Raw genomic sequence first — 27,927 nt, 5'->3', positions numbered from 1 at the left:
TGTACATCTCCGTAGAAGCTCATGGAAATGCTGTTTTCACCTATTCCCAGATGTTTCAGTACCCAGAAAGGATGGAGTTGTTTTGTTTTTTTTCCCTGATGCCATTTTAGAGAGCATGAGAAAATCAGGAGAATAGGCAGTAGTTTTTAAGTCACTTCCATTCATTTAAAGCCTTCAATTAATGAATGAAAATCTGAGTTAGCCCTGCAAAGAAAGGTGAGGAATCTCTCCCTTCTCCTGAAACCGGCACAAAGACCATAAGCAAGGAGCTAAGGGCATCTTGCTAATAAACCAGAGGGAAACTGAGGCACAGAGAACAGAACACCATGCCTGGTCACTAAAGCACTTGTACATCTCCGTAGAAGCTCATGGAAATGCTGTTTTCACCTATTCCCAGATTTCCTAGCAGAAGAAGGGTGGGAAATGTGAAGCTCTTCTTAGTCTTCCCAGCTAACACTTTCAGGTCAAAATGGTTTAGCAAAATCTTCGGCTTGCTGTTTTCACCTATTCCCAGATTTCCTAGCAGAAGAAGGGTGGGAAATGTGGTGAAGCTCTTCTTAGGCTTCCCAGGTAACACTGGTAAAAATGGTTTAGCAAAATCTTCGGCTCTGTGAATACTTTGTGAATTGAGCTCTGAATTTTTTTGAGGTTGGTTTTGGGAAGGGAAATGTGTTTTTTTTTTCTCGATATTGAACATTAAAAGCATTCTGGGCAGGGAGGTGCAGTTTGCAGCTTCCGTGTGAAGGGACTAATCGTGGCTTTGATCTCCTGAGCTGCCCAGAGCCCCAGTTGGTGGAAACCTGCCTTGTCTCTATAGTAAGGGACAGCCCCATCTTTTACTGTGGGAGAAGAGAGCTGACAGGGAACAAGAAAAGCACCTTTCTGAGGAATATAACAGCTGTAAACCAGATAATTCTTTGGAATAAGGCTCATTTTCCTCTTGCTCTGAATGCAGGTGACAAAGCAAATTGGTTTCAAAACGCTGGTAATAATTAGGTTTGGTTTTATTAGGAATGTGTAAAAGGAATTGCTTTTAATTAATTGCCTCATTTATGTGAACCCTGTAATTTCTAACACATGCTGGTCCTTAATTCCCAACCCATACTGTGGGTTGTGGGAGGTGGTTATGGTGGTCTGTATTCATTCCAGCCACGTGTTTGTTGGGGATGTATTAACTACCTCTTGAGGGAAGCATTTGTTCCCCCTTGATTTTATTTTGCTTTTTAATTGACTACCAGGAGAAGCTTAAATGGGTCTCTAAGCAGTGAAAATCTTGGGGCAAGCCAAGCTTTGAAGAACGTGACATTGCCTACCACAAAGTTCATGGCTTGGAGAGCATGGAGATGGTGGTCCTCTGGATGAAAGCAGACAGTGGGCTGCTGTGGGACATAGACCGGGTAAGGTAGGGCTCGGCCAAGAGTTCCAGCAATTAAGATGCAGCAGTTGAAGCCTTTGAGCAAAGGGAAGATCCTCAGAAACCCATCTGGGGCTCGTGTCCTGGTTTGTCATCACCTGGCTCTGCCACGTTGAGTGAGAAGGCATTTATTGTGCGCTGAGGTGAGATTGCGTGTTTGGTGAAACTGCCTTTGCCCTTTCAGAGTATTATCCTGACTTTATTCTGATATTTGAGCTGATGGAAATTGCTTTTCCCCGTGAGCCGTACTCATGGAACGATGAGAGATAAAATGCTGATTAGGGAATCGTGGTGTGGGTTTGCTAGTTCTTTTCTTCTAACATCACATAAAAGAGCTCTCATCTCTAGATAACGGATTTGAGGACAGACAACGCTGGCAGAAAGCTGTCTTCATTTCATCTAGACCCATCAGAACTTTCCCAGTGAGATCTAAGCCTTCTCATCCCAGAGGTCCCCAGAAAGCTTCCAGCCTGGAATAAACCTGGAAGCCCAAAGTGGGTGTCCGTGCTTGAGTGCTCTTTATGGTTGCAGCTCACAGCCCCATAAGCATTAATAAATTCTGTCTTCTTCCCATCAAAAAAATAATCTACCTGCAAACTTGATGGCTTCTTGGCTCTGCTTATATACCGAGTTGATATACCAGCTTTTTTAGTAGCTGCTCAGAAAGTTAATAGTCTGACCCCCATTCCTCCCTCCTTCAGTTGAGATATAATGTTCATTTTGATGCCTTCAGCTCCCAGATACGAATGCTGGTGCAAAGGCTCTTTCAGGATAGGACCTGGCAGCTTTTAAATGCTGAACGTACACTGTTAGATGTAATGGGTTCCAAACAGTGAGATGTACCAATTTTAACAAATTTAAAAATAATCGTACTTGCTCCGCCGGGTGTTTTGTTTTACTGCTGCAGTGGAAATCCTGCTTGACAGATACTGAGTAAGAACCTGCTGAAGAAGTAATTGCACAACAATACTGAGGATTTGCACTGATGAAAGTCTCTGTTAATTAAAGCAGCTGGGCTATCAGCCAAAGAGCAAAGTGTGGAAAGATAAACTCTGCCTCACTTAGTGAACAGAAAGAAGATATTTCCAGTAATCCCCTGGGACCACATCCCTTGGGTTTCCAGCACGTTCTTCTTCCCCTGGAGTTGCTCTGACTCTCTGTTGTGCATTTCTGTCTCTCCGAGATGGATGTTGCTGGGTTGCCATCCCTCGGATGCTGATGACCTGGTGTTGCACGGCAGCTGATGGCTTGGCAAGAAGAGGATACCTCAAGGGTGCTCCTGCTGACTTGTACGTGCTCTCCATCTCACAGATGAGATGTGACAGCCACTCTCGGGTCCGTCCCTCAGCTCTCAGTCCATTTGCTGCCAGACTTCTCAGCGCAGACCAGGGGACCAGCAACATGTCTTTTCCAATGAAATTAGAAGCGCATGAATTACCTAGAGAGTCTTCTCAAGGGTCAAGGGCTGAGAGAGATGTGGGTTTCAATACTTTAGAAGTTTTGGGGTTTTGCTTGCTGTTTTTTTTTTTTTAATAAGGTCAGGGAATTGCAGTTTGTGCATCTTTCTTAGGCACTTGTATGGCTGTTCCGGGCTGTTGTATGGCTCTTCCAAGGAGGACAACTTACTGAGGTTGTACACAATCACAGACTGGCAGGGGTTGGAAGGGACCTCTGGAGATCATCTCCTCCAACCCCTGCCAGAGCAGGTCCACCCAGAGCAGGTCCCACAGGAACGTGTTCAGGTGGGGTTTGAATGTCTCCAGAGAAGGAGACTCCACCACCTCTCTGGGCAGCCTCTGCCAGGGCTCTGCCACCCTCAAAGTGAAGAAGTTCCTCCTCATGTTGAGATGGAATTTCCCATGTTCCACTTTGTGCCTGTTGCCCCTTGTCCTGTCCCCGGGCACCACTGAGAAGAGTCTGGCCCCATCCTCTTGCCACCCACCCTTTAGCTCTTGCTCAGCATCAATGAGATCCCCACTCAGTGTTCTACCTGGCCCAACACATCTGTGATGAGCACAGTTTTGGCTTAAAACTGAAGCCAAAAGGTGGTATCTGTTCCAGGACTCACTGGCAGTAACCACATCTGCTCCTGAGCTGTTAGTATTTACCAGGGTACCTCTGGAAAGGTTTTGCTACTCACAAGGAGTTTGAATCCCCCATCCCTGAGCTCCAGGTGCGTATATTCCACCTTGAGAAAAGAGTTAAAAGCTTCTCCTGGCCTCTTTCTGTCTCTTTGCGTGTTCTCTTTTTCAGCAGCGAGGGCTGGTTAGAAATGGCATCTCTGTGTTTTACCTAATATTAGCAAAATGGCTTTGGTGCAGAAGATGCAAGGCAGGTGTCCCCTTTCATCAGCTCTTGGCTCTCCCCGAGCACACCAAGGTCTCGTCCAGGGAGAGCTCAGGTGTCCGGGTTGGATGGAGACAGAGAACAGGAGAAGGCTCACTGGAGGTATTTAAAAGATGAGTAGATGTGGTGCTGAGGGACAGGGGTCAGTGGTGGCTTTGGCAGTGTTGGGTTGATGGTTGGACTCCATGATCTGAAAGGTCCCTTCCAACCTGGACAATTCTATGATTAGATTCCAAGGGACGCCGTAGGGATGGGGAGGTCATAGTGGGGAAAAAGCTTCCCCTCGGATTGAATTTTATAGTGCAAATAAAATTTATCAGGATGATCATGGAGAGATGGAGATAACCCTGCTATTTGTTTACTGTGTTGATAGCCGTGATTCTCCAGCCCTGAGCTCCTGGGTCTTAGGCTTGTGTATCCAGCCCAGTTGTTTCACCGCGTAATTGATGCTGTGCTATCAGGCACTGGGTGAAATTTGGTGGTTTTCATGACTTAGGAATATTGCCCTTTTGGATTCTATTGTATAGGACTGACTTTTGAAGATCCTCAAACAGTTTATTTCCATCCAAAGATCTTTGCATTGGTAGCAAACGGTCATCTCCCAAACAGCTGTCCTGCGAGATCAGGGAAGGATAGACAGATATTTGGAGAGGAAGAGGAGGCAGTGAGGATGAAGCTCAGAGATGGACTGCCAGAAACAAGAGCTTGGAGGCTGAAAGGGTGAAACAAAGGCTGAGAAAACAGAGCTTTTTGAGAACATCTTCTTATTGTTAGACGAGTGTTTTGGTGCTGTCACTGGGGAAGTCTCAGAGGCAAGATCATTGTCTTTCCTGCAGAGAGCTGGATGCTCTGCCCCATGTGGCCTCTTGCCTCTATGGGTGGTATAATGTATAGATATTTCTAGTTTATTTGCCTTTATCTGTCTTGCAGAAGACAAATAGTCGTGTACTTGTGCCCCTACTTGCACTGGATCCATGCATACTCTCACTGCAGACGCTGCTGCCACCAGATTTTTTCCCCCCAGTGTGTTTCAGCTCTGGGACTACTTCTAAGCTGGGCAGAATAACTGCATTTGAATTTTCAGGCATTGAATACCAAGATGGGGTTTGCCAGGTGAAAGCAGTTCTGTGACATTCATCCAGCTGCAGCTTGAGAGAGCTTCGATGAGAAGAACCACAACATCTGTTAGAAAGTCGTGCCTTTGGACATTGCTGATTTCATTGCAAAGAACCAACCCCGCTAAACCCAAAGTTGGGGTTTTCAGTATCAAAACCCTGAGGGAGAGATCTTCCTTCCCCAAATGACTTCCTCTCGTTTCGCAGTGAAGAGCGGTTGGTAAATCTGGCTGGTGGTCCCAACCCCACTCATGGGAGTTGGGGAATGAGCTCTTCTGTCCCCTCACCCCCAGTGGTTTTTCCCTGGGAGCTTTGGTGTGAAGCTCAGAGTTCTGTAAAGTTGGGCAAGGAGGGAGACGAAGTGGGAATGGGAGACGAGGTATTGGAAAACCTCAACTGCAAGTGGCAGCCTGTTCTCCCAGGGATGTTCTTCGGAGCCAAATAATTACAAATAATTGTAAAATAAATCCAATTGGACAACCAACTCAACGGGCACCTTTAATTGCACAGCCACTAACAGCAACACGCAGAGAGAATAAAAATAAGTGAAAATCTAGATCCCTTTAATGTTAAAATAAGCATTCTTCTCCTTTATCTTCTCTAGAAAGATGCGACAGCTGCACCCCTCTGAAAATGAATAAATAATCTGTTTTATTTGTATCGCAAGCTGTTTTCTCATCTCAGAGATGAGCAACCCACTGGTAGCAGTCGAGGAGCTTAAAGGGAGACCAAGTGTTTGCACATATTACGTGCACGGACACGGTATCAATTTAAGAAACTGATTTCCACTCGTATCTTCCTGTGTGGTTTTGTTCTCGGTGGGGGATAATTTATTCTCGGGTTTGTGTTGCATTATTTAATTACTCCTATTTTAAAAATGCATCTGTTTTGCCAATTTATATGCAGCGTGCGCTGCCTTTGGGTAGCTTTGCAGCTAAATACCCTTCCAGTGAAACTCTTTCCGTACCTCTGGAGATGAGCCTTAAAATGGTCTGTAAATCCCTTTCATTCAGATTTTGAAAATGCCTTAAATTGGAGGTAGCAAAGCACAGGTGCCTGGAGTCTGGCTGGGCTGGTCCAGGGCGTAAAGGAGCTGTTTCAAGGTGAAGAGGAAGCACTGGGGAAGGAGCAGCAGAATAATTAATACATGAGAAAGGGGATAACGATAACTTTCCAATCCCTCTCTAGAAGCAGAGATTAAAGGGAAAACAAGCAGGTGAAGAATTGCCAGAGGAAGCCCCTAGATGACTGAAGAAACATCCTGCCAAGAGTGTTTCTGAAGATCTGGTTTTGGGTGGACATTCAAATAAGTGGCTGATGTTCTTTGGAGCAAGTGCCATCAAATCAAGCAAGAGAGCAGATGCCATAGAGTATGTTCAGGGTAGGTGAGAAGTGATGTGGAAGAAATCTGGCCATGAGCACTGGAGGAGGAGTGCCATCTCCTTTCTCCTGCCTGCTCTTCACCTTGCCTGGCCGCAGGAGATGCTGGTGCAACATCATTGGGGACCTACTGCCACATGGCCTGGGTCTCATCCAGACCAGCCAGAGTGGAACTGGGAGCCAGCCAGGCTCTTCAAGGCTGTTTACTGGGGAGAGACCAGTCGGGAGAGGAGCCTTTATGGCTGCAGGTGGTTCTGACCAGCCTGGGTCTAGTGGGAGGTGTCCCAACCCAAGGCAGGGGGTTGGAATAAGATGATCTTTAAGGTCCCTTCCAACCCAAACCATTCTATGATCTCTCTGCAGGATGGCTTTGCCAGGGTAACGGGGCTTATTCAGGAGTTGTGGTCACATCCCTGCCCACTTATCAGTATCTCGTGGATTTGAGTGCCCAGGATAAGAGCAGAAGATCGTTGTCTTAACAGGGCAGGAGGTTTTGAAAGAGCTGCTTTCCGCATCCGTGATTTTGCCTTTGCATCCCAAGTTTTTTAACCATGCATTATCATAAATGCTCACATCCAAAAGAATATAATTTCTTTACAAAATGCCCATCTGCTCAGAGCACTGGTGGCCTCTCTGGCCAGAGCTTTAACACCACGTTTCCATGTGTGGAAGTTCAGGGCAGCAATTTCCCCCTGGATTTGCAGCTCGTCGGGAATTGTCAGGAACACCCTGTAGTCCCATGTCATGCTGGACTCGTTTCCTTGAGTTTTCAGGGCTGGGATTGTGGGGAGGAAGGACATCATCCCAAGCGTTTGGTTATGGTGGAAAGGCCATTCTCCCATCCCATCCTCTCCCAGCAGCCTGGCTGTGTGCCGGGAGGAGCATCGTGCTGCAGCGGGTGAGGCTGGATTTTTTAATTTCTCATTAAATGAAGAATTGCTGGCTGAGCTCAAGGCTTGGATCTGTGCTTTTCAGTGTGGTTTTGGCTTTGGAAAGCAGGATGCCGGCCAGTAGGAACTGGATGAATTTCTGTCCTCTGCAAATCAGGAGGATTTTCTCCTGGTGGGAGTGGAGATTGGCAGGAGGAAGCTGTTCTGCGTGGGCAGGGCAGGACCCTGGGGCTGACGAGTTTGATGCTGCAGTTCCAGGAGGCAATTGATAGTCTTCAGTGAGCACCACCGTGGTTGTCCTTGGTAAGGGCAGTCAAATAGATTTGAGGTCTGGGCTAAGAGCCACGGTGATGTTGCCAGCTTTTGTGGAGCATCTCAGCTTGCCCAGGAGCAGGTAGTGATAAAAGGCTGAGAAAATAGAGGGGAAAATAAATGAAAAGGCTGCATTCTTGGTCAGACCCACATGGTTCACACGAACAGCATCTGACTGGGAAGGCAGAGATTTTTTGGTGGCATCTGTAGCGATGGTGCAGAGCTTGGCTTCTTGTTGTGCAGCCAACGTGCACATGCCTCGGGACCTGCTTCTTTTCTCTTTTTGGCTCCCTGACGTGTTGAATGGGGGGAAGATGACACAGAGCTTTAAGAGAGTGAACCTCAGGTGTGTAGTTTCCATCTGGAGCCTCTCCTGATCCCAGAATCCCTGCCGTAGCCGGGGATGATTACGGTCTGCCCCAGCCCCATCTGACATCCCAGACCTGTTGCTTGGTTTCCAGCTGGTCAGTGCAAACCTCCTCTGACAGCTGCCCTCCCGAAAAAATACACAGCTTCGAGGATGCTGCCCTTCCCTGGGACCAGGAGGACTTGTCATCTTCCCCGTCCACATCTCTGGTTGCTTTTGCAAAGGAGCAAGTGCCAGCCTGATCTAACACCTGGGCTGCAGAGGGAGCAGGGAGTGGAGTCAGCCAGATTAAAAGGAAAGATGTGATTTATCCTGGTTACACGTGTGTGGATCTGCACACACACCTCTCCTCCTAAGGAGTCTTGTAAATAATCTCAGCACTTCTGTGCTGCTGCGTCGAGGGTCGGGACCCTGGTGTAGCTGGGAGTCTGTGGGTCTTCAGGGCTGATCTGGGCAACTTTCTTAATCAGAGGATTTCTGAATTTGTCCAAACTAGGAGTTGAAAGCAAATGCTTGATTAAAGAATAGTTTCAGGGATACTCGGTACCTGCTCATGATTCCCCTCGGCTGGAGTTTGCCACCTCCCAAAGGCTGCTAACAGAACCCTCCTGAACTTTTATTAAGCCTGGTTTGGCTGATTTTTTAATTGCATTCCCCCAAGGTTAGCATGGTCTGTGGGGCTGCAGACACATGGGAGAGCTGCAGAAATCTTGGCTTCCATGTGCTTTCTGCAGGAAGAAAAAGCCATCATCAAGGTGGATGGGAAGCAGCCTGCTTGACTTGAAGGTGTGGATGGATGTTGGTGGGATGAAGATTGACATAGAATCCTAGAATTGCCTAAGATATTAACGATTCTTTGATGATCTTCATCCCACCCAACTCCCAGATGTGCAAATCCTACCTTCCTTGATGGGTGGGGACGATGGCAGTGGCATCTCTGGAGCTAAGTCCAAATGGTCAGTCTGGTCACCCATGGGAGATGCATTATCACTTTTCTTCATGGAGAGAATCTGAACTCCTCCCTGCTCCTCCATGTGGAGTAGGGACAGCAGGGTCCTCATTGGGAGTTTTACCCCAGATGAGATCCTGGGCTGATGCCACCCCTCAGGTCAGTGCTGTCCCCATCAGTGCTTTGCAGAGGGCTTTGCTCTGGTCAAGCAGATCAATCCTTGGGACAGCAGCAAGCGAAATGACACAACCCTGGAGCATCTGGCCAGGTTGCTCCCGGAATCTTTTAACAAAAACCTTCTGAGTTAGTGCCAAGAAAAGGGATTGACAGTGTTGTAAATCCACATCCTCCCCGGGGGACTGCGCTGGCAGCACCTCTGGGCTTTTTCCTTCCAAGTGGAGATGGAGGTCAGCTCTCCGGGTGGAGGAGGCAGATGCATTTGGCTCCTGCGTCTCCAGTGCCATAATTCTCAGCTATACACTGAAAAAGACGTTTGTGGTATCCTCATCCCTGGTGCTTATTTTTCCCCAGCCCATTTGGGTTGAATGGGCACGTATTTGGGACTGATGGAAACAGATCCTCTTCCTGAGAACTTGTTCTTTGTCTCCCCGAATTACCCAGCTCTCCTAAGGGCATCCTTCTGGCTTTTTTTTCCCCTCAGAAAGACCTGATGTGAGCAGCGAAGTTCCCGGTTTCTTGCAGAGTTTGCTCTTTGCCCAGAAATCAATCCAGTTCACTAAGTTGAACTGTCAAAACTTCTCCAAGGGCATAGACGTTCTTCATGTTTTCACCATCAAATTGTATGTGACACTTAATTTAAAGCTTAAGCATAAAGGCTCTCTAGCAAGGAGACTGCTGGAAGATATTGATTTTACTGCATTTTTGTATTTATGTATGAAAACGTACTATAAAGTATTGGTTAGAGGCATTATTGCTGGGCAAACTCTAGATTTATGCTCTGGTTTAGTTCTGTCTAACATTTTTAAGATCTATTTAGCCAGCGTAGCTCTGAACAGCACCAGAAGCAAATGGGCTTGCACAGAGTTGTGGGGTTTTGGGTTCCTTGAGTCAAAAAAAAACAACAACCCCACATTGTGGAACTGTATCACCTTGATTTGTTTTGCTGAATGGAGGAGAAACTTCTCATGTGGTGTGTCGGGTGCTCAGAGGCATTTTAGGGCTTGCAGTTGGTCTCAAATGGGTTTGCAAACTGTTTAGGAGGTTCATGATTTTGAGCCAAGAACCATTTAGCTGATGGCCAAGTGTTTAAAAAAAAATATTCCCAAGGAAAAGCCCCAAAATAAGCCAAAAATACACAATCTGGAGTAGTTTTATGTCTGGAGGGGCTGGGGTTTGCGTGCAGGACCTGCCATTGATGATCTGCTCAGTGTTTGGAGCCTCAGTGTTTGCCGTAAGGGAAGGTGGCTTTTTGGTAAATGGGTTTGGGTCTTTCTTGTAGCTCACTGCCTGATGTTGTGTCTTCCTCACTCTTTTTATCTCCTTGGGTAAGGGTAACTGCTGACTCTCTCTTCTGCCAGAGCGCAGCATTTTAGCTTTGCTGAGGGAACATCTTCTGCTGGGTTTTCACAGAGCTCTTGGCTTGAGACCAGTGGGAAACAAAATTGTGGTGAAATCGTCATTGAAATGCTGGAAGGGCAGGAAAAACAACCATGGGTGAGATATTGAGACCTCAATCTGTTTGAAAAAGAGCCGAGTTATGGTTCTTTGGTTATGGTACCTGTGTAGGTATCTGTGTACTTTCCTGGGGTGGAAGGAGCCCAGCGAGGAGAACAGCTGGGAGCCAAAGGCCGATAATTCACAATGACGAGTGAGTTGTTACCATTTCAGAGTGAACATCTTGGAGAAAAGGTGGATTCTGCCACTCTTGATGCCTTCAAATGGAGACAGGGCACCTTTCCAGCAGAGATGCTTCTGCTGGCCACAGCTCGGGTCTGAGATATGAGGTCCCTGTGACCTCGCTCATGGAGAAGGTTAATGTAGGTGACTTCAAAGTCCCTTTTGGCTTCATTTACTGCTGTCAGCCCCACCAGCCGTGTGCTGTTGGTTATCCAGAAAGTGTTTAGGGTTCAGCATATGCCATGAAGCTTTTTCTTTTGTCTGAGTTCTTTCACAGCTGGTTTATGGTGCCATGTGATGATAGTCTACCAGAGGAAGGGTGGCTGCATTAGGTCCCCTATGTAAGGAGGTCCCACAAGGTGTTCAAGATGACCTCCTCTGGCCTTCAAATCCCTGAATTTGGCAATGTAGTGCTCCTCTTGTCTGTGCGTGTAGATCTGTGGTCACCATAGTGTCTGCTGGTGTTTTCCACCCAGCCTCGCGTGTGGTGGAGGAAGATTAATTAGTTGTTGCTGAAAGAGTGCTTTGAGACACCTGTGGCTGAGGACGTGGCGCAATAAGGTGTCATTCGGCTGTAGGATGTGATGAAGTCATGAAAAATTGCTGAATCTCACTTAAAGCAATGTGAGGGAGAGGATTGAACTTTTTTTTTATACTTTGCTGGTATAATAACCCTTCTTTTTTTCACCGAGCTAATAAGCTGCTGAGTACGTTTGTGCCCATAATGGCCGTTTCATGCCTGAGAAATCTGGTGGCTTTAGAGGGCTATTGAAATGTAAAAACTTTAAGAAGAGATAGAAATGTTTCAAGTCCCCGAATCAAATACTTTTCCCATTCCCCCTAACCTGTTTTTACCAGATTAGTTGCTTGTATTAAAGCAGAAAAGTTTCCTGAAAATTGACTTTTATCTCTCTCAAGAGTTAGATTTTCTGTCTAATAAGGCGATGCCCTCGTTCCTGCAGCTCGGGATGTGAGAGATCAAAACCTGGTCTCGAGATCAAAACCTGGTCTTGCCTGGGGAGGCACCAGGCTTGGACCCTCTCGGGAGGGGACAGAGAGATGGAAGGAAGGTTTTGAGTCTCAGCCACATCAGTCCCATCTCGGATCGCTGTCCATGGGTCCCCACGTGATTCCTTGGTGTAGGGGAAAATGCAGGGATTTACAAAAGCCTTGCCAAAAAAAGATTTGCAAATAGTTGTCTGATGAAGATTAGCTGCATCCTAGAAGTGCTGTAAATAGGGATAGTTTCTTTGAAAACAAGCCATCAAAGGCAACAGCTTTAGGTTGCTCTCAACTTTTTCTGGAGCTAATGTGATGAACTGAATGTGGTTATTCAAGGCGTGGAGGCATCCAGCTCCATCCTTCTCCCTAGGGAGGAGTTTAATGCTGGTGCACTGATCTCTCTTGGCCTCTGGGGTCCCCAATTTCAGGCAGGATCTGCTTCACTTTCTGAATTGACAATAGCTGCATCGTGGTGTTGTTCAGCAAGTTACGGGAAAACAAGTCAATCAATAAGATTTGCCAGGTTTTTTCCTCGGGATCCATCGATTTACAGGCTGCTTAAATCTTAAATACTCCCAGATGAAAGGCAGGAGGACACCTGTTTTCTCTGAAATGCAAAAGCTGAGCACTGGCACGTGCAGACCTGCAGAGCTTCAGACATGGTAGAATAACCTGAAATGTGCTTGTTGGAGAGTGGTTTGGCAGCTCCATCAGCCAGTTCCCTTGGGACTCTGGGGCGCGTCTCGTCAGGTCCCATAGACTTCTGCATGTTCAGGTTCCTCGGGTGGTTGCGAACCTGATCTTCTCCTGCAGTGAGAGGGACTTTACTCCTCCAGTCCCAGCCTTGTGGTCCATGGACTGGAGAGGATTGGGGAGAGAGTGAGGCAAAGTGAAGACTGTGGCAAAGAAGTTGTTGAGTCCCTCAGCCTTCTCCTTGTCCATTGTTACCAGTTTGCCAGTCTTGCTCATCGGGGGGATAAGCTTTCTTTGGCCTTCCTTTTCTGGCCCACACACCTGTAAGAAGCCCTTCTTTGCATCCCTTGCCAAGTTCAGCTCCAGCCATGCCTTGGCCTTCCTGATCACAACCCTACACAACCGAGGAACATCCCTGTACTATTCCCAGGTACCTGTCACTGCTTTCATGGCCTCCACGGTTCCTTCTTGCCCTTTATTTTGACCAGCAGGTCCTGACTCAGCCATGCTGGTCTCTTGCCTTCCTTTTCTGATTTCTTACACCTGGGGATGGAGAGCTCTTGTGCCCTATGGAAAGCATCTTTAAAGCTCTGCCAGCTCCGTTCTGCTCCCTTGTCCCTGAGGACAGTTTTCCAGGGGGGTCCTGTTGACTTAACTCCTTGAAGAGCTGGAATTTTTCCATCCATCCACCTTCAACTGGCAAGGAAGAACCTTGCCTGGAAAGCGTATCAATTTACAGTGGATTCGGTCCAATTTCTGCTAATCCTAATGAGTAAGACACCCACAGACTTCACTGAGATCAGCCTTTTGGAGGAAATACCATCGGAACAGCCCCACGCAGCGTGGCACGTGCTTATTAGCAGAAGGCTACATTATCTATCTCTGCTGGGTTTAATAAGGCTGCAGAATTCCTAGAAGGCAGGATCTGCAATGGGAGGAAAAAATTGGTGGTCACGAAACTCCCTCAGGAGAATCATAGAATTGTCCAGGTTGGAAGGGACCTTTCAGATCATGGAGTCCAACCGTCAACCCAACACTGACAAACCCACCACTGACTCATGTCCCTCAGCACCACGTCTGCCCAGCTTTTCAATCCCTCCAGGGATGGGGACTCCACCATTGCCCTGGGCAATATCTTTCAAGGCTTCACCACTGCCCTGGGCAGCCTCTGCCAAGGTTTGGCAACCATTTCGGTGTAGAAATTTCTCCTAACATCCATCCTAAACCTTCCCTGGTGCAACTTGAGGCCATTTCCTGTTGTCCCAAACAGTGCTGCTTTCAGAAGCCCATCTTGTATCATTGTTGAGCTGGAGAGAGTGGTGCAACTTGAGGCCATTTCCTCTTGTCCCAAACAGTGCTGTTTCAGAAGCCCATCTTGTATCGTTGTTGAGCTGGAGAGAGTGATGACCAGTTCCCAACTGGCCCAGGCTGGAATTGACTGGAGGGGCCCTTGCCTGTGTGAGAAACCATGGAACCTGCTCTCGGGTGGTTTTGCAGTCGCTGCCAACCCTGAAGTTGAGAGCTGCTGTGCAGGGGGGGTTGCAGAAAATTTCCTAAGGCTTTTAACCACTCACGTAATAAAATCAGATCCTGTAAATGCACTGGATGATTAATTAGAAAAGGGTTGGAAATCAGGGCTAATGACTCTTCATTAAAAAGATGAGATGCCTGTGTCCCACTGGAAGCTTTCAGCAGCCCCCACCAAGGTCTGCTTTGCTGCCCTCTGCGATGTTCTTAGTTTTGTCATCATATCAGTTTGCCAAAGTGCTCTTCCAGTCCAAAAAGCATCTCTGAGCGGGGCCCAGCTGCCCCATCTGGAGCCATGTCCCCTCTTTCTGAGCCAGCAAACCTTCTGCTTCTCCTGGTGCAGCTGCAAGAGCACTTGTGTTTGCTAAAGCCAGTCACAGATACAGCTGTGGTGATGAGGAGAAGATTTAAATTCTCCTTGTTGTCAATTGGGGGACCACTCTTGGCTTCTCTCCTTCCCTGGTTGGTACATCCAGAGGATGCCCACAGCCTCTTGGCTTTGGTGATGCTTCTGTGGAGGTGGCCTCCTTGTGTCCAGGTCTTCCTTGGCCTCCTGAGCCAGTGCCTTAGGACCAATGTTGTTCCAGATCTCCTATTTTTTTGACTCCTGTCTTACCAGTTGCCTCCTCTCCCACTTCCCTCCCCATCACCCTGCGATCTCTCTTCTTGTGTTCCTGCAATCCCTCTTTTTCCACCAATTCCCAGGGAGAGAAGGTGTCGCTGGGAGCATCTGCTGGCTCACAGTGGCTCTGATAGCAAATACAAACGCCGTGCTGATTTTTGCCCTGCTTCTCCACCTGGGGAGAGAAAAGGGGGAAGAAATTCCTGCGTTGGCATTGTCTGTCCCTGCTTTTGCCTTCTCCTGGGGCACTAATTGCGTGGCAGCTCTCCTGGAGTGCCCTGCGCCGCCGCCGCGTCGAGCTGCATCATTCGTTCACCTCCCTGCCATAAATTGCTCGTGCTTTTGATGGATCTTCAGTGAAATATTTTAATGCATTCTTGTCGAATGTTCCATTTCCCCCCCTTCCCCTCCCCAGCAGCTATTGACAGATGAAAAGCACTGAGGCTGGCTTTGCACGGGGGTTTAATCATCCCAGCTGTCGTGCAGATCCCCCATACAAATATTTCCCACTCTTAATGGTTTCAGTGTGGGCTTTTTTTTATGTGATCGAATGTAATCTTATTTAATGGAGTTTTATTGCCGTGACGCCTTATTCTTTTCACCAGGCTGGACTTTTATTTTTAAATCAAGAGGGATTGTTCAGAGGAGAGCCAGAGAAACGACTGGAGGGATTGAGCAGGACGGGAAGCCTGGGATGAACAGAGTGACCATAGATCAGCCAGGGCAGGAGAAAAGTCTAAGAGGGAGAGAGAGAAAGGGTCCAGCGTGGAAGGGGCAGTCAAGAAGAAGGACAAATTCAGTCTGATTTCACCCGTGTATGGCTGGGGATAAGGGAGGTTACACAGTGGGGGGCGTTGGAAGAGGTTGGAGAGGGGGAGGGATTTTAAATGAATTGTGTCCAGGGCAGAAATTATGGGGAGCTGCAGAAACAGTTCAGTTCAGATCAGACAAGCACAGCCCTTACAGCTCCTGCCTGGCATCCCGGGGCTCGGGCTCAGCTTTGGCAGCCCAGTGAGAGGCAGAAGGGCTGGAAGCTGGAGCTGGCACCGGTGTGAGCCGATGGTTTTTCCTTGGGAAGCGTTTCCCCATCGCAGGGGCTGTGAAGCGGTGCCGAAATGCTGGACCTCCGGAGCGAGCAGCCCCTAAATCTCTTCTCTGTGTCCCTTCAGCTGCTGTAACGACCGTGTGTTCATCTTGTAGGTTGTCCGCACCGAGAAGAACAGCCTGAACAACAGGTTCCTGCCGTGGGATGAGATCGAGACGGAGGCCATCCTCTCCATCGACGACGATGCCCACCTTCGCCACGACGAGATCATGTTTGGGTTCCGGTGAGTAGCCTCCATCACGGAGCCTTTGGACCCAAACTGATGTTTTCCATGTCCAGAGTCTGCTCAGGTGCAGCGTGGCCTCCTGGCTAAAGCCGAGGCCAGAATTAGGACTAGCACGTCCCTTCCCATGGCTTTCCAACTCAATTTCTTGGGGGAGTAATGCATGCTAACGAGCTGTTTAATGAGTGCAGGCAGGTGGGCTGATTTCAGGTTGTCCAGGCAACCCTGATGCTCACGCTTCCTCACCTCCACTCTTCAGCTTTTGCTGTGCTGATAACCTTCCCTTAATGGTTCTGGGGTGTGTGGCTTCCTAAGGTGGAAGGCAACTGGAAAACAAATCCAAGAGGCTGCTGTGCTCCATCTTTTGGGTGCCGTTGGCCAGGCCAGGACCTTCTCAGCCTTGGCAGGACGTGATGCTCGTGTGATGCTGCTGTTGCTCATTGTGACATTGGGATGGGACAGCTCTTTCAGTGTTTTTTTTTTCACTGCAGAGCATGGAAAAGGCAGATTTTACACAGAAAAAGCTGGTGCTGGTTGCTCTCATCCCCACCTTCCTTCTCCAGCATCTACGTTCCCCCTTGACTTTGCCCTGGCCAAAAGCTGCCTGATTTTGGGGCCAAGGGAGAAGGTGGTTACGTGGGCTCCTGCCGTGGGGGTTTTTGCAGGCTGCTCCTGCAGGAAAACTCACCGGCTGCCCAAGAGGTGCTGGGGAGTGAGGATGGCACAAGGAGAGAGTGCTTGGAGCTCGTTTGGCTGTGGCTCATCAAGCTGCTGGGCACGGAGTGGGGGCTGCCATCCCGAATCCGAGAGCAGCCGGGGGGGCGGGAGGTGGGACCAGCTCTCCACGCTCACCAAAACGTGTTGGGAGGAAGATTAAAAGGCACAAAGCGCCTGCAAACCCAACGAGCTCTCGCCCAGCGATGAGAAACGAGGTGTTAAAGTGATTAAAGCCGGGGAGTGGGCGTCAGGACTCCTGGCTTCCCTTCCCTGCCCCATTTCAGGCTCTTTATCTGAATTTGGCCATTTTCTCCCCCCTCTTTGGTCTCTGTTTTCCTCTGTTTTCGCCCTGGAGAGCCTCAAATGAAAATTCTAGGGGCTGTGTATTATTTTCACTCATTTCCCTGTTCCCACAAAGCCTCCCTGTGCCGACGCGTTCAGCCGGGGACGAGTCACTGTCTTGGAGACCAAGTGAAAACTGGGTTTTCTTGAAGCTTTGCTTCAGGCTGTAATTCTTGGGGCCAAAAAAACCCTCTTCTTGCTCCGTTTGCTGCTCAGGAGCCGAGCTGGAGGCGAGTATCCCCGAGCAAACCTTCCTGAGGAGCGCTCCCGAAAGGATTCTCTGGAGATGTCCTTATTTTGGGGGCTAAGCTGGGAAGGAGAAAGCGTCACGTTCGTAGGAAAGTGAGATGTGGGAGAAGTGAAAGGGGATGAGTAGTTTCGACTCATTTTGGCTTTTCAAAACAATCCCACTGGATTGACAGAAGCTGCAGTGAACAAGTGCCTGCCGGGAGGATGGTGCCAGGAGAGCTGCTGGCGCTGTTAATGACTCGGTTTTCATTACCAGGTTATAGCCGAGTTTCATTAATTTGAGTAGAGGATGTAACAATAAATGCATTTTTTTGCTCCTGGCTGTGTCAGGAAGGGTAATGAAAGCTCAGGGTTCTTGGAAACTCGTTGGTGATCGCCCTGCAGCCCTCACTTCTCTGGCTCTGCACGGGAATGGGGGCTGTGGGAGGAACTGGCAACTCACATCCACGAGGGAAAAAACCCAAAAAGACCACTTCTGCCCTATTTTGTGGCTGTGAAGAAAGGAAAAGCCTTCCTTGTCCAACAAGCTCTCGCCCAGGACACTGGGTTTGGTGCTGCAGCTCGGACACCTGGCCGTGGAAGCTGGGTTTAATTCCCAGGTTAGGCATTAAGCACTTGACGTTTTCCTTAACTATTCCTGCTGGAGCTGCAGCTGTCCTGTGGGATTTCTCTGGAGGAGAGTGGGCTTCAGCTGAGAGCAGAATATTTAAGCAAGCCCACGCTCTTCACACGCCAACCTCAGGTTCTAATTCCCCACGGCTCGACTGCGAGCGCCTGTTAAGGGCAAAGGATGCTCTTACAGCCCCAAGAGGGTTTTCCCAAATGGACAGAGCCCAGGAAGCTGGTTTGGGATGGGAAACTGGCAATTTGGCACCAGGGTCACAGAATCTCAGAATCACAGAATCTTCTAGGTTGGAAGGGACCTTAAAGATCATCTTGTCCAACCGTCAACCCAACTGACAAAAATAGACACCCACACAACAAACAAGGAGCATCATCACTAAACCATCCCTCCCAGCACTACATCAACCCCTCTTTTGAACACCTCCAGGGATGGTGCCTCAACCACCTCCCTGGGCAGCCCATTCCAATGGCTGAGAACCCTTTCAGTGAAAAAATTTTTCCTAATATCCAGCCGGAACCTCCCCTGGCGTAACTAGGGTCTTCAGCATCTCAGCAGCTTCCCTAAAGGGAGCTTGATGTTGACCCTACGGAGGAGGAAACTGAGCTTCTGGGAGATGGGAATTCCTAGGGATTTGGGGGAAGAGGCCAGGAGATGTTGGGTTCCTCCACCAGCCCTGGTTTCTCTGGACGTTTTGTAGAGGGGAATAGGAGAGAAGCAGCGCTGGCGTACGTGTCATGCAGGGATGTCCCTGTATGGGCTGTGGGAAGCTGGTGGCAAATGGAAGAGTTTCCCTGCCTCTTTCTCTGCCTTTCCCTCCCAGGTCTTAAGTTTTCCATTCTCTGTGTCGTTCAGAAACCAGTTCTGGGCCACTGGGGGTTTTTGTGACTTTTCTTTGAAGGCTACAGAACAGCCCTTATGAGTTAGGAAATCTCCAATTTATGAGTCAGGAGCACTTTCCCTGTGAATGAGCAGCTCGAACGTGCCTCTAGGAGAGGACCAAGGTCAGCTTTGGACCAAGGTCAACTTTTTGGTCCAAGCTCAGAGCAGCTCGAACGTGCCTCTAGGAGAGGACCACGGTCAGCTTTGGACCAAGGTCAGCTTTTTGGTCCAAGGGGCTTTGGACCAAGGGGCGTTGGTCTGTGGTCCCAGCCTGTGGCCAAGGGATGTGTCAGTTCAGGTTTAACAGCTTTTAACCTTTAATGAGAGAAGGTCAATAAATTCTGCCTGTCCATTAAGGCCAAGATTTCTGCGTTCAGCCCTTTCCTGCGCTTCAATAGGAAAAAAAGTGGAGTTATCTCGGGGCTTTGGACCAAGGGGCGTTGGTCTGTGGTCCCAGCCTGTGGCCAAGGGATGTGTCAGTTCAGGTCTAACAGCCTTTAGCCTTTAACAAGAGAAGGTCAATAAATTCTGCCTGTCCATTAAGGCCAAGATTTCTGCGTTCAGCCCTTTCCTGCGCTTCAGTAGGAAAGAAAGTGGAGTTATCTCGGGGAGAGACCTTGTTCACGTGTCACTCGGGCGGCTGTGACAGCCAGTGGGTCCATCCTGACAACAGCAGAACCTCAGGGCTGCGGAGTTGGGCAAGAGTCTCAACAGTCTACATAAAAAGATGCCTTTTGCATGTTGGAATTTTCCATATTTTTATTTTTAAAAAATTAAATGGACTTCAAAGCAAGGTAATTGCACATTTGAACCACGTTTATCCTTTTTTCCCAAACTACAATGGCTGTTGGCCATTCTTTGGATGAGAAGTTGCCCAACTCCTTTATGTATAGGCATTTCCACCACTTGCAGCCCCCCTTGGGAGCTGCTCCATTGGTGTTGAGGACATAGTCCTGCATGTGGGTCTCAGCCAGAGCCAGGCTTGTCTCTGGCCAGGCTCCCTGGGTCTGTGTCTCACTGGAAGGCTTTGTGTTTGCAGGGTCTGGAGAGAGGCGAGGGACCGCATCGTTGGCTTCCCGGGGCGCTACCATGCGTGGGACATCCCCCACCAGTCCTGGCTCTACAACTCCAACTACTCCTGCGAGCTCTCGATGGTGCTCACTGGTGCTGCCTTCTTCCATAAGGTGAGGTGGGACCACAAAGCCCTGAGCTTTCCCTTCCTTCTCAGAGCAACCAGAGTCTGTGTGTTTGTGGGGTTGAGTTGGGTTTTTTCTTAAAGAACAGATTTTGAACCTCACCAACCCCTTTCCCTTGCTTCCTCCAAACTGAAACGTGGCCAGCAACTGGTCTGTGTCCCAGTGAATGGTCTCCTTACATTTCAGTGATGCTCTTGGTCACGGCGAGGGCAAGGACAGGACAAGGGGTAACGGTTTTAAATTAGAAGAGGGGAAATTTAGATTAGATATGAGGAAGAAATTCTTTACTGTGAGGGTGGTGAGAACCTGGCCCAGGTTGGCCCGAGAAGCTGTGGCTGCCCCATCCCTGGAGGGGTTCAAGGGCAGGTTGGAGGGAGCTTGGAGCAACCTGGTGTGGTGGGAGGTGTCAGGGGTTGGAACTAGATGATCTTTAAGGTCCCTTCCAACTCCAACCATTCTATGGTTCTAAGGAGGGCCATGGGATCGCCCACCCTTCCTTTTTTACTGCAGCATCTTGGATCTTACAGACGCCAAGTGCTGCAACGGGCAGTTTGTGGGCAAGTCATGGGTTTCTGCAGCTGAACCCATCATTTCTCAATTTCTGAGGTTACAGGAGCTTCGGGACTCCGTCAGGTTAGATTTGCTGCTGCTGTGGCTACAGCAGATCTCCTGGGTGTTGGATTAACTCCATTATCAGGTTGGCCCGAGAAGCTGTGGCTGCCCCATCCCTGGAGGGGTTCAAGGGCAGGTTGGAGGGAGCTTGGAGCAACCTGGTGTGGTGGGAGGTGTCAGGGGTTGGAACTAGATGATCTTTAAGGTCCCTTCCAACTCCAACCATTCTATGGTTCTAAGGAGGGCCATGGGATCGCCCACCCTTCCTTTTTTACTGCAGCATCTTGGATCTTACAGACGCCAAGTGCTGCAACGGGCAGTTTGTGGGCAAGTCATGGGTTTCTGCAGCTGAACCCATCATTTCTCAATTTCTGAGGTTACAGGAGCTTCGGGACTCCGTTTTCTTAAAGAACAGATTTTGAACCTCACCAACCCCTTTCCCTTGCTTCCTCCAAACTGAAACGTGGCCAGCAACTGGTCTGTGTCCCAGTGAACGGTCTCCTTACATTTCAGTGATGCTCTTGGTCACGGCGAGGGCAAGGACAGGACAAGGGGTAACGGTTTTAAATTAGAAGAGGGGAAATTTAGATTAGATATGACGAAGAAATTCTTTGCTGTGAGGGTGGTGAGAGCCTGTCCCAGGTTGCCCAGAGAAGCTGTGGCTGCCCCATCCCTGGAGAGGTTCAAGGCCAGGATGGAGGGGGCTTGGAGCAACCTGGTGTGGTGGGAGGTGTCAGGGCTTGGAAATAGATGATCTTTAAGGTCCCTTCCAACTCTAACCATTCTGTGGTTCTAAGGAGGGCCATGGGATCGCCCACCCTTCCTTTTTTACTGCAGCATCTTGGATCTTACAGACGCCAAGTGCTGCAACGGGCAGTTTGTGGGCAAGTCATGGGTTTCTGCAGCTGAACCCATCATTTCTCAATTTCTGAGGTTACAGGAGCTTTGGGACTCAGTCAGGTTAGATTTGCTGCTGCTGTGGCTATAGCAGACCTCCTGGGTGCTGGATTAACTCCGTTACGGGGAGTCTCTCCACTGGCTCCCTTGAGCTCTCTGCTTGGGACCTCCTTGAGCAACGTTGCTCCTTTTTATCCCTTCCAGTATTACGCCTACCTGTACTCCTACGTGATGCCGCAAGCCATCCGCGACATGGTGGATGAGTACATCAACTGCGAGGACATCGCCATGAACTTCCTTGTCTCTCACCTGACGAGGAAACCTCCCATAAAGGTAAAGCCAGGGGTGGGAACTCATGCTTTGTGGACTTTCTGGAGGAACAACGATTTGGTCGATGTCTTTGGCTCTGGTCCAGGGGGAATCCAGCTCCTTCTCTCCCAGCACAGAAGCTGACGAGCAGAAAAATTAGGGTTTGACTACACTGCAGCTCAGACCAGAGGGTTTCCTGAGTTTACAAAGGTCTTTCCAAGCAGCTGATCCCCAAAAGACCAATTTGCCTTCTTTCCCTACCATACAGCAGGAGTAGGAATGATTTCCTTGCTGATTTTGTGTAGCTTTCCAAAGACATTCAGGCTCATCTGTGTCCGGGGGTTGTTGATGCAAACACTGCAGCCTTGCTGAAGTTTCCCTGCCCAGTGATAACCAATGAATGGCAGGATTTGGAGCCTGGATTTTGGATGCAGATTGTTCTGCTCTTTATGGCTGCTGGCAAACTGCTCTTTCCAGCCCTGCATATGTCTCCTCGTGGCAGGCCAGCTGCCTTGGAGATGGGGCTCAGCTGTAAATATGGGGGTGTTTTTCTGTGTGGTTTTCTTCCCATCTGGAGCTACTTCCTGAGTTTACAAAGGTCTTTCCGAGCAGCTGATCCCCAAAAGACCAATTTGCCTTCTTTCCCTACCATACAGCATGAGTAGGAATGATTTCCTTGCTGATTTTGTGTAGCTTTCCAAAGACATTCAGGCTCATCTGTGTCCGGGGGTTGTTGATGCAAACACTGCAGCCTTGCTGAAGTTTCCCTGCCCAGTGATAACCAATGAATGGCAGGATTTGGAGCCTGGATTTTGGATGCAGATCGTTCTGCTCTTTATGGCTGCTGGCAAACTGCTCTTTCCAGCCCTGCATATGTCTCCTCATGGCAAGCCAGCTGCCTTGGAGATGGGTCTCAGCTGTAAATATGGGGGTGTTTTTCTGTGTGGTTTTCTTCCCATCTGGAGCTACTCTGAAGTGGAGTTTGGTGCAGCTGAGATAAGACCAAAACCAAAGGGCACTGCAATGGGATGTCTGATTCAGGATGGACAAGGAGGCCCTTTAATCAACGGTGGCTCCTCAGCACCTCCTGAAAACTGAAGGCCCCTGCAAAGATCTTCCTCTGGGTGCCTAAAACAAGAGGCGTCCCAAATTGTTAACTCTTCTGTAGTGTCTGGGAGAGGGCAAAGTGGGCAATTTTGCCCCTCTGCTCGGCTGCCCCCAGGAGCCTGGATTTTGGATGCAGATTGTTCTGCTCTTTATGGCTGCTGGCAAACTGCTCTTTCCAGCCCTGCATATGTCTCCTCGTGGCAGGCCAGCTGCCTTGGAGATGGGTCTCAGCCGTAAATATGATGGGGGTGTTTTTCTGTGTGGTTTTCTTCCCATCTGGAGCTACTCTGAAGTGGAGTTTGGTGCAGCTGAGATAAGACCAAAACCAAAGGGCACTGCAATGGGATGTCTGATTCAGGATGGACAAGGAGGCCCTTTAATCAACGGTGGCTCCTCAGCACCTCCTGAAAACTGAAGCCCCCTGCAAAGATCTTCCTCTGGGTGCCTAAAACAGGAGGCCTCCCAAATTGCTAACTCTTCTGTAGTGTCTGGGAGAGGGCAAAGGGGACAATTCTGCCCCCCAAGTGCTGCCTCCTTCTGTCTGTAGTCGCTGAAAGGAAAGGAGTTCCTTTCTCAAGTCGTCTTTCTCCCTGAAACAGCTTCTCACACCTTAAATCACAAAAAACCTCAGCTAAGCTTTAGTAGATCGTCGTGTCCCCCTGTAAGTCTGCTCTGACAGGGCTGGTGTGGACCATGTCCTTCCTTGCGGTCTGGTGGGAGGTGTCCCTGCCCAGGGCAGGGGGTGGCACTGGATGATCTTTAAGGTCCCTTCCAACCCAAACCATTCTATGGTTCTGTCTGTAGCCGCTGAAAGGAAAGGACTTCCTTTCTCAAGTCGTCTTTCTCCCTGAAACAGCTTCTCACACCTTAAATCACAAAAAACCTCAGCTAAGCTTTAGTAGATCGTCGTGTCCCCCTGTAAGTCTGCTCTGACAGGGCTGGTGTGGACCATGTCCTTCCTTGCCTGGACACCCCCCAGGTGACAGCCAGCAGCTGGGGAGAACAACTGTGACACGTCATGCTCTGGGTGGTCCTGCTCTAGCAGGGAAGTTGGACTAGATGATCTCTATGGTCCCTTCCAACTCTAAAAATTCAGTGAAATTCAGTCACCCAGGACGTCAAACCAAGTACCTTGGACGCAGGCAGGATGTCCCCCCAGGCCCAGGGTGTTGTGAGTGGGGTGACAGTGACCATCGTTGTCCCTCTCTTCTCAGGTGACCTCCCGCTGGACTTTCCGCTGCCCAGGGTGTCCCCAGGCCCTTTCTCACGACGACTCTCACTTCCACGAGCGACACAAGTGCATCAACTTCTTCGTCAAGGTGTACGGGTACATGCCCCTCCTGTACACCCAGTTCCGCGTGGACTCGGTCCTCTTCAAGACCCGCCTGCCCCACGACAAGACAAAATGCTTCAAGTTCATCTAGAAGGAGGTGCCACCAGGCGCCCTGGGCTCCCCCAGCCGCGGGTGAGGGCAGAGGGTTTGGCTTTTTTTTGGCAGGGCTGCCAGTCCAAAATGCCTTTCGCTATTGACTCCGGCCACCCCTCCCACGGAGCAAAAAGGGACATCCTGGACTGGGACGGGCACGTTTCCCCCCTCCCTGCCTCCCACACGGCCACGTTGGGAACAGGAACGGAACAGGAACGGGGAACGGGATGTTATGGCTTCTCTAAAGACACTCCCTAGGATCGTACACTGAGGAATGGCACGTTGGCTGGTGGCTCTGCCCCTTCCCTGGCCAAGGGCAACCATTCTTTTTAATTATAATTATTGTTATTTAAAATGAAAGTGTTTTAGATTTGCCGCGTGAGGCTTTTTTTTTTTTTTTCTTTCCCTTTTTCTTTTTTCCCCACCCATCCCCCCACCCATCCCCTTTTTGCCTCTGGACCTCTTTGCCTACTCGGGGGGGGACTGTAGCCAGGCCAGGGTGGAGGTGTTTGACCACAGAGAGGTTATTCCCAGGGCAGCTCCAACCACCACTGTTCTCCCCATCCTTTCTCCCACCAGGCAACCCTCCTCTTCCTCCTCCTCCTCTTCCTCCTCCTCTTCCTCCTCCTCCTCCTCCCCTCCCGCACACCACGTCCTGGCTCATCTTGCCCTGTGGCTACTACTGAGGACTTTCAGGTGCCATTTGGTGGCAACCTCTTTGCTCGGCTCCGCTCACCACCCTGAGCCCTGCCCTTGGAGAGGGATGAGCAGGGAAGAGGTTGGACCTGGAGGGTCCTTCCCCACCTCCCAGCGCCGTGCTGGGTCCTGTGGCCATGGGGGAGTTTGGCTGCTGCCGTCTCCTCGGTGTCCTTTTCCACCCCTGGGGCAACACCGCAGGCACTGTGAAACCTCTGAAGACAGGGAGCGTGTCTGGGGCTTGGGAGCCATCCATCGGTGGGGTGGCAGGGGCTGGTGATGCCCCAGGCTCCTGCGTTGGAGCAGCAGCTTCAACCTCTGTTTTTCCACAGCCGCTGCAGCGCTGGAGCCAGTCTCTGAGCCTGGCCTGGCCTTCTCACAAGCACTTTGGGGCTTTTCCTCCTGCCTTTCAGGCCCTCGTTCCCTGGCCGTGGAGATCTGCTCTGGTAGGACCATGAGATGGGCTCCGTGAGCCTTCGCTGGTCAAATGAACCTCTTTTCCAAGGCTGGAGGTCACCTGTCAGGAGCCAGCTCTGGTGGTGCCTGGTCCCTGCTGGGGGAGCTGGAGCAATGGGAGTCGAGGTATCGGGGCCTCCTCTCGAGCTGGCTTCACATTTTGCAGAGAAGAGGAAGGAGAAGACACTGACCCTTCATCATCAGTGTGCCGGTGCCGGAGCCTTGGTTGCTCTGATGGCCGCAGTCCCCGCTCTGCCCCATCCCCAGGCCAAACGTGCCCACCTCGGGTTTGCTCGTGGGCCTCAGAAAAACTGCCTTAAACCCCCCCATCCCGTCCACACTCCCACCCTGGCTTTGGGCTGCAGCCCAAGGTTGATCCCACCAAGAGCTTTTCCTTCACAGGAACTGGGAAACGCCACTGGGATTGTGTTTGTGGGACTGGTTTTGGAGCTGGTTCCTCTCCCACCAAAGCGAAAGGCTGGTCCATCCTGAGGTCACCTGACCTCCCTGCTCAGCTCACTGCTCCCTTCTGCTTCAATCCCGGCCTGGAACAGGAGGGAAGGCCATGGATTGCCCTCTCCTGCGTGATGGTCTCCCTCAGATGGTTACGGCATCTCCTCCCAGATGGTTATGGGCAGCCTGGAGAAGCTCCTAGATGGGAAGTTGAAGGTGTGTGATTTGCCTCCATCTCCTCAGCTGTGCAGCTGAGCGTCCCAGCGCCCTGCGGCAGAAGGATGTTACCACCTGGTCGTGTCTCTGGTGTGTCCCAGAAGAGGAGCAGGGATGGTTCCATCAGCACCTCCTTGGGCTTGCTCAGAAGGTCAGCCCCACCTGCGCTCCCCTCCTGCAGCCTTCACTGCATTTTGGGGTGTTCAGTGGCCTCTCCAGCCACCTTCCAGCCGTTTTTCATGCCACCCACACTTGTGTGACAAGGGGAAAGGAAGGGGCAGCCCGTCCCCAGCCGAGCCCACGGCTCGTGCCTTCACCAGCAGTAAGAACCGCAGAAATACGGAGCAGGGAATCTTTTCCTCTCCGTATGTTTCCTTTTTCCTCTTTATTCTCTTATTGTTTTAACATCAGGTGCTCCAATCGGAGTGTGTGAAGGCTCAGGCTCCTGGAAACCATGATCAGAGGCTCCCATGAGTCCCCAGAGCACCTGGAAGGATGTTTTCTGCCCCTCTCGGAGTGGAAACGTGTCGTTTGGCAGCAGCTGCACCAGCTTCAGCATCCCCGAGGGGCCCGACACGCCTCTGCTGCCGGCTTTAATTCTCCCCTCGTTAGTAGGTGGCTCGTTAGCAGCCACCTGCAGTTGCCAGGTCCCTGGTGTCAGCTCTGCCTTTCACAGCCCTGGGCCTGTGGGGCAGGACCCGAAGGGGAGTGGGGCCGGGAGCCGGCAGCGGTGGATTGCACTTTATCTGAACAGAGAGACCCCCTTCTCGGGGACTTATTTTCAAAAATCTTAAGGGAAATCATATTATTCTGGCGAGAGACTGTAGTAGAAAGAGCTGGGGGGGGACGTGGTGTGAAGTGTTTCCCCCTGGGGGGTCGGGGTTTGCTGTGTCTCGTTCTTGGCTGCAGTCGGAGCCGGTGACAAGCCCCGGGTTGGGGGGTTCTATCTGTTGGTGGGGTTCAGTCGGAGATTTGTGGGGGGAATCCAGATTGTTCTTCATCTTTTTCCCATAGCGTTGGATTTTTGGAGGGTCCCTGGTGTTGTGAGAGCCAGGGGTGAGGCTGCATGATGGGATGGGTGGCTGTGCGGGTGGTGGGATGGTGTCCTCCTTGCTGAGACCCCCCCGAAGGCAGAGGATTTGGGAGTGAGGGGGTGAACGGGTGCTGTGAGTCGCTGGTGGCAGCTTCCAGGAGGAGGGGGGACCTGCTGGTGGCAGTGCTGGGAGGGACAGGGTGCCATGAGGAAGCTAAATGCCAGCGTGAGCATCTCCATCGCCACCCGCGGGGCTGGTGCTGTCCCTCCCCGTCCTCCCCTGCTGTGGCCCTTTCCCAAATCTTCCCAAACAGACACCAAAACCCTTCTGGAGTTACAGACTTGGGATTCAGCTTTCTGCTCCTCACACATCCCAGGGGCTGAGATGTCCTCAGGCTTCCCTCTGCCATCCAGAGAGCGATCCATCCCCTGCATCCTCCCTTGCTGCCCATCACTCTCCTGTGATTTTTGGGGGTGTCCTAGGATAACTCAAGCTCAGGTCAGGTTGTACGATCCACGTCCCAAACCAAGGAGATGGGAAGGTCTCTCGGTGGCTGCACCTTTTCCCCAGGGAAAGGGCCTTTTCCCCTTTCCTGTGTTTCTGCTGCTTCCCCCGGGAGCTGCCGAGCCGGGGTCTTTCTCCACGTTGGCTGTAAATAGCATCCTCTGGGGTGAGACAGAACCCCCCCAGGACCCCGCTGGTGTCACACAGCACGGCCCCCTCCCACCCTCCTCCCCGCGCCGTGGTTGTGCTGACTGCTCCGGGAGCACCAGGGTTAAAAAAAAATTAAAAAAAAAATTAAAAAAACCCAAACGGACAAAAAACTGAGAGAAAAGAAACACTCCTCCAACACGAGCACAATGTTGAGTTTTTTTTGTAAAAGGATCCAATAAATGGAGAGTTTAACTTGA

At 50.3% G+C, this 27,927-nt stretch overlaps 1 protein-coding gene across 2 annotated transcripts in view; it reads left to right on the top strand.

The window, feature by feature from the left end:
• The window catches only part of EXTL3 (exostosin-like glycosyltransferase 3), a 120,014-nt gene extending 92,087 nt beyond the window's left edge, over positions 1 to 27,927 (top strand). For both annotated transcript variants that reach the window (XM_014947671.1, XM_014947672.1), the window contains 4 exons: positions 15,675 to 15,802; positions 19,654 to 19,798; positions 21,524 to 21,652; positions 23,950 to 27,927. In XM_014947671.1, coding sequence (XP_014803157.1) covers positions 15,675 to 15,802; positions 19,654 to 19,798; positions 21,524 to 21,652; positions 23,950 to 24,159 — 612 coding nt within the window. In that variant the 3' untranslated portion in view covers positions 24,160 to 27,927. The remainder of the gene's footprint in view (positions 1 to 15,674; positions 15,803 to 19,653; positions 19,799 to 21,523; positions 21,653 to 23,949) is intronic.

The sequence above is a fragment of the Calidris pugnax genome, unplaced genomic scaffold (assembly GCF_001431845.1).
Source record: "Calidris pugnax isolate Ruff unplaced genomic scaffold, ASM143184v1 scaffold154, whole genome shotgun sequence".
Classification (NCBI taxonomy): domain Eukaryota; kingdom Metazoa; phylum Chordata; class Aves; order Charadriiformes; family Scolopacidae; genus Calidris; species Calidris pugnax.
Note: the sequence above shows the minus strand (reverse complement) of the source record. Positions and strands in the feature narration are given on the sequence as shown.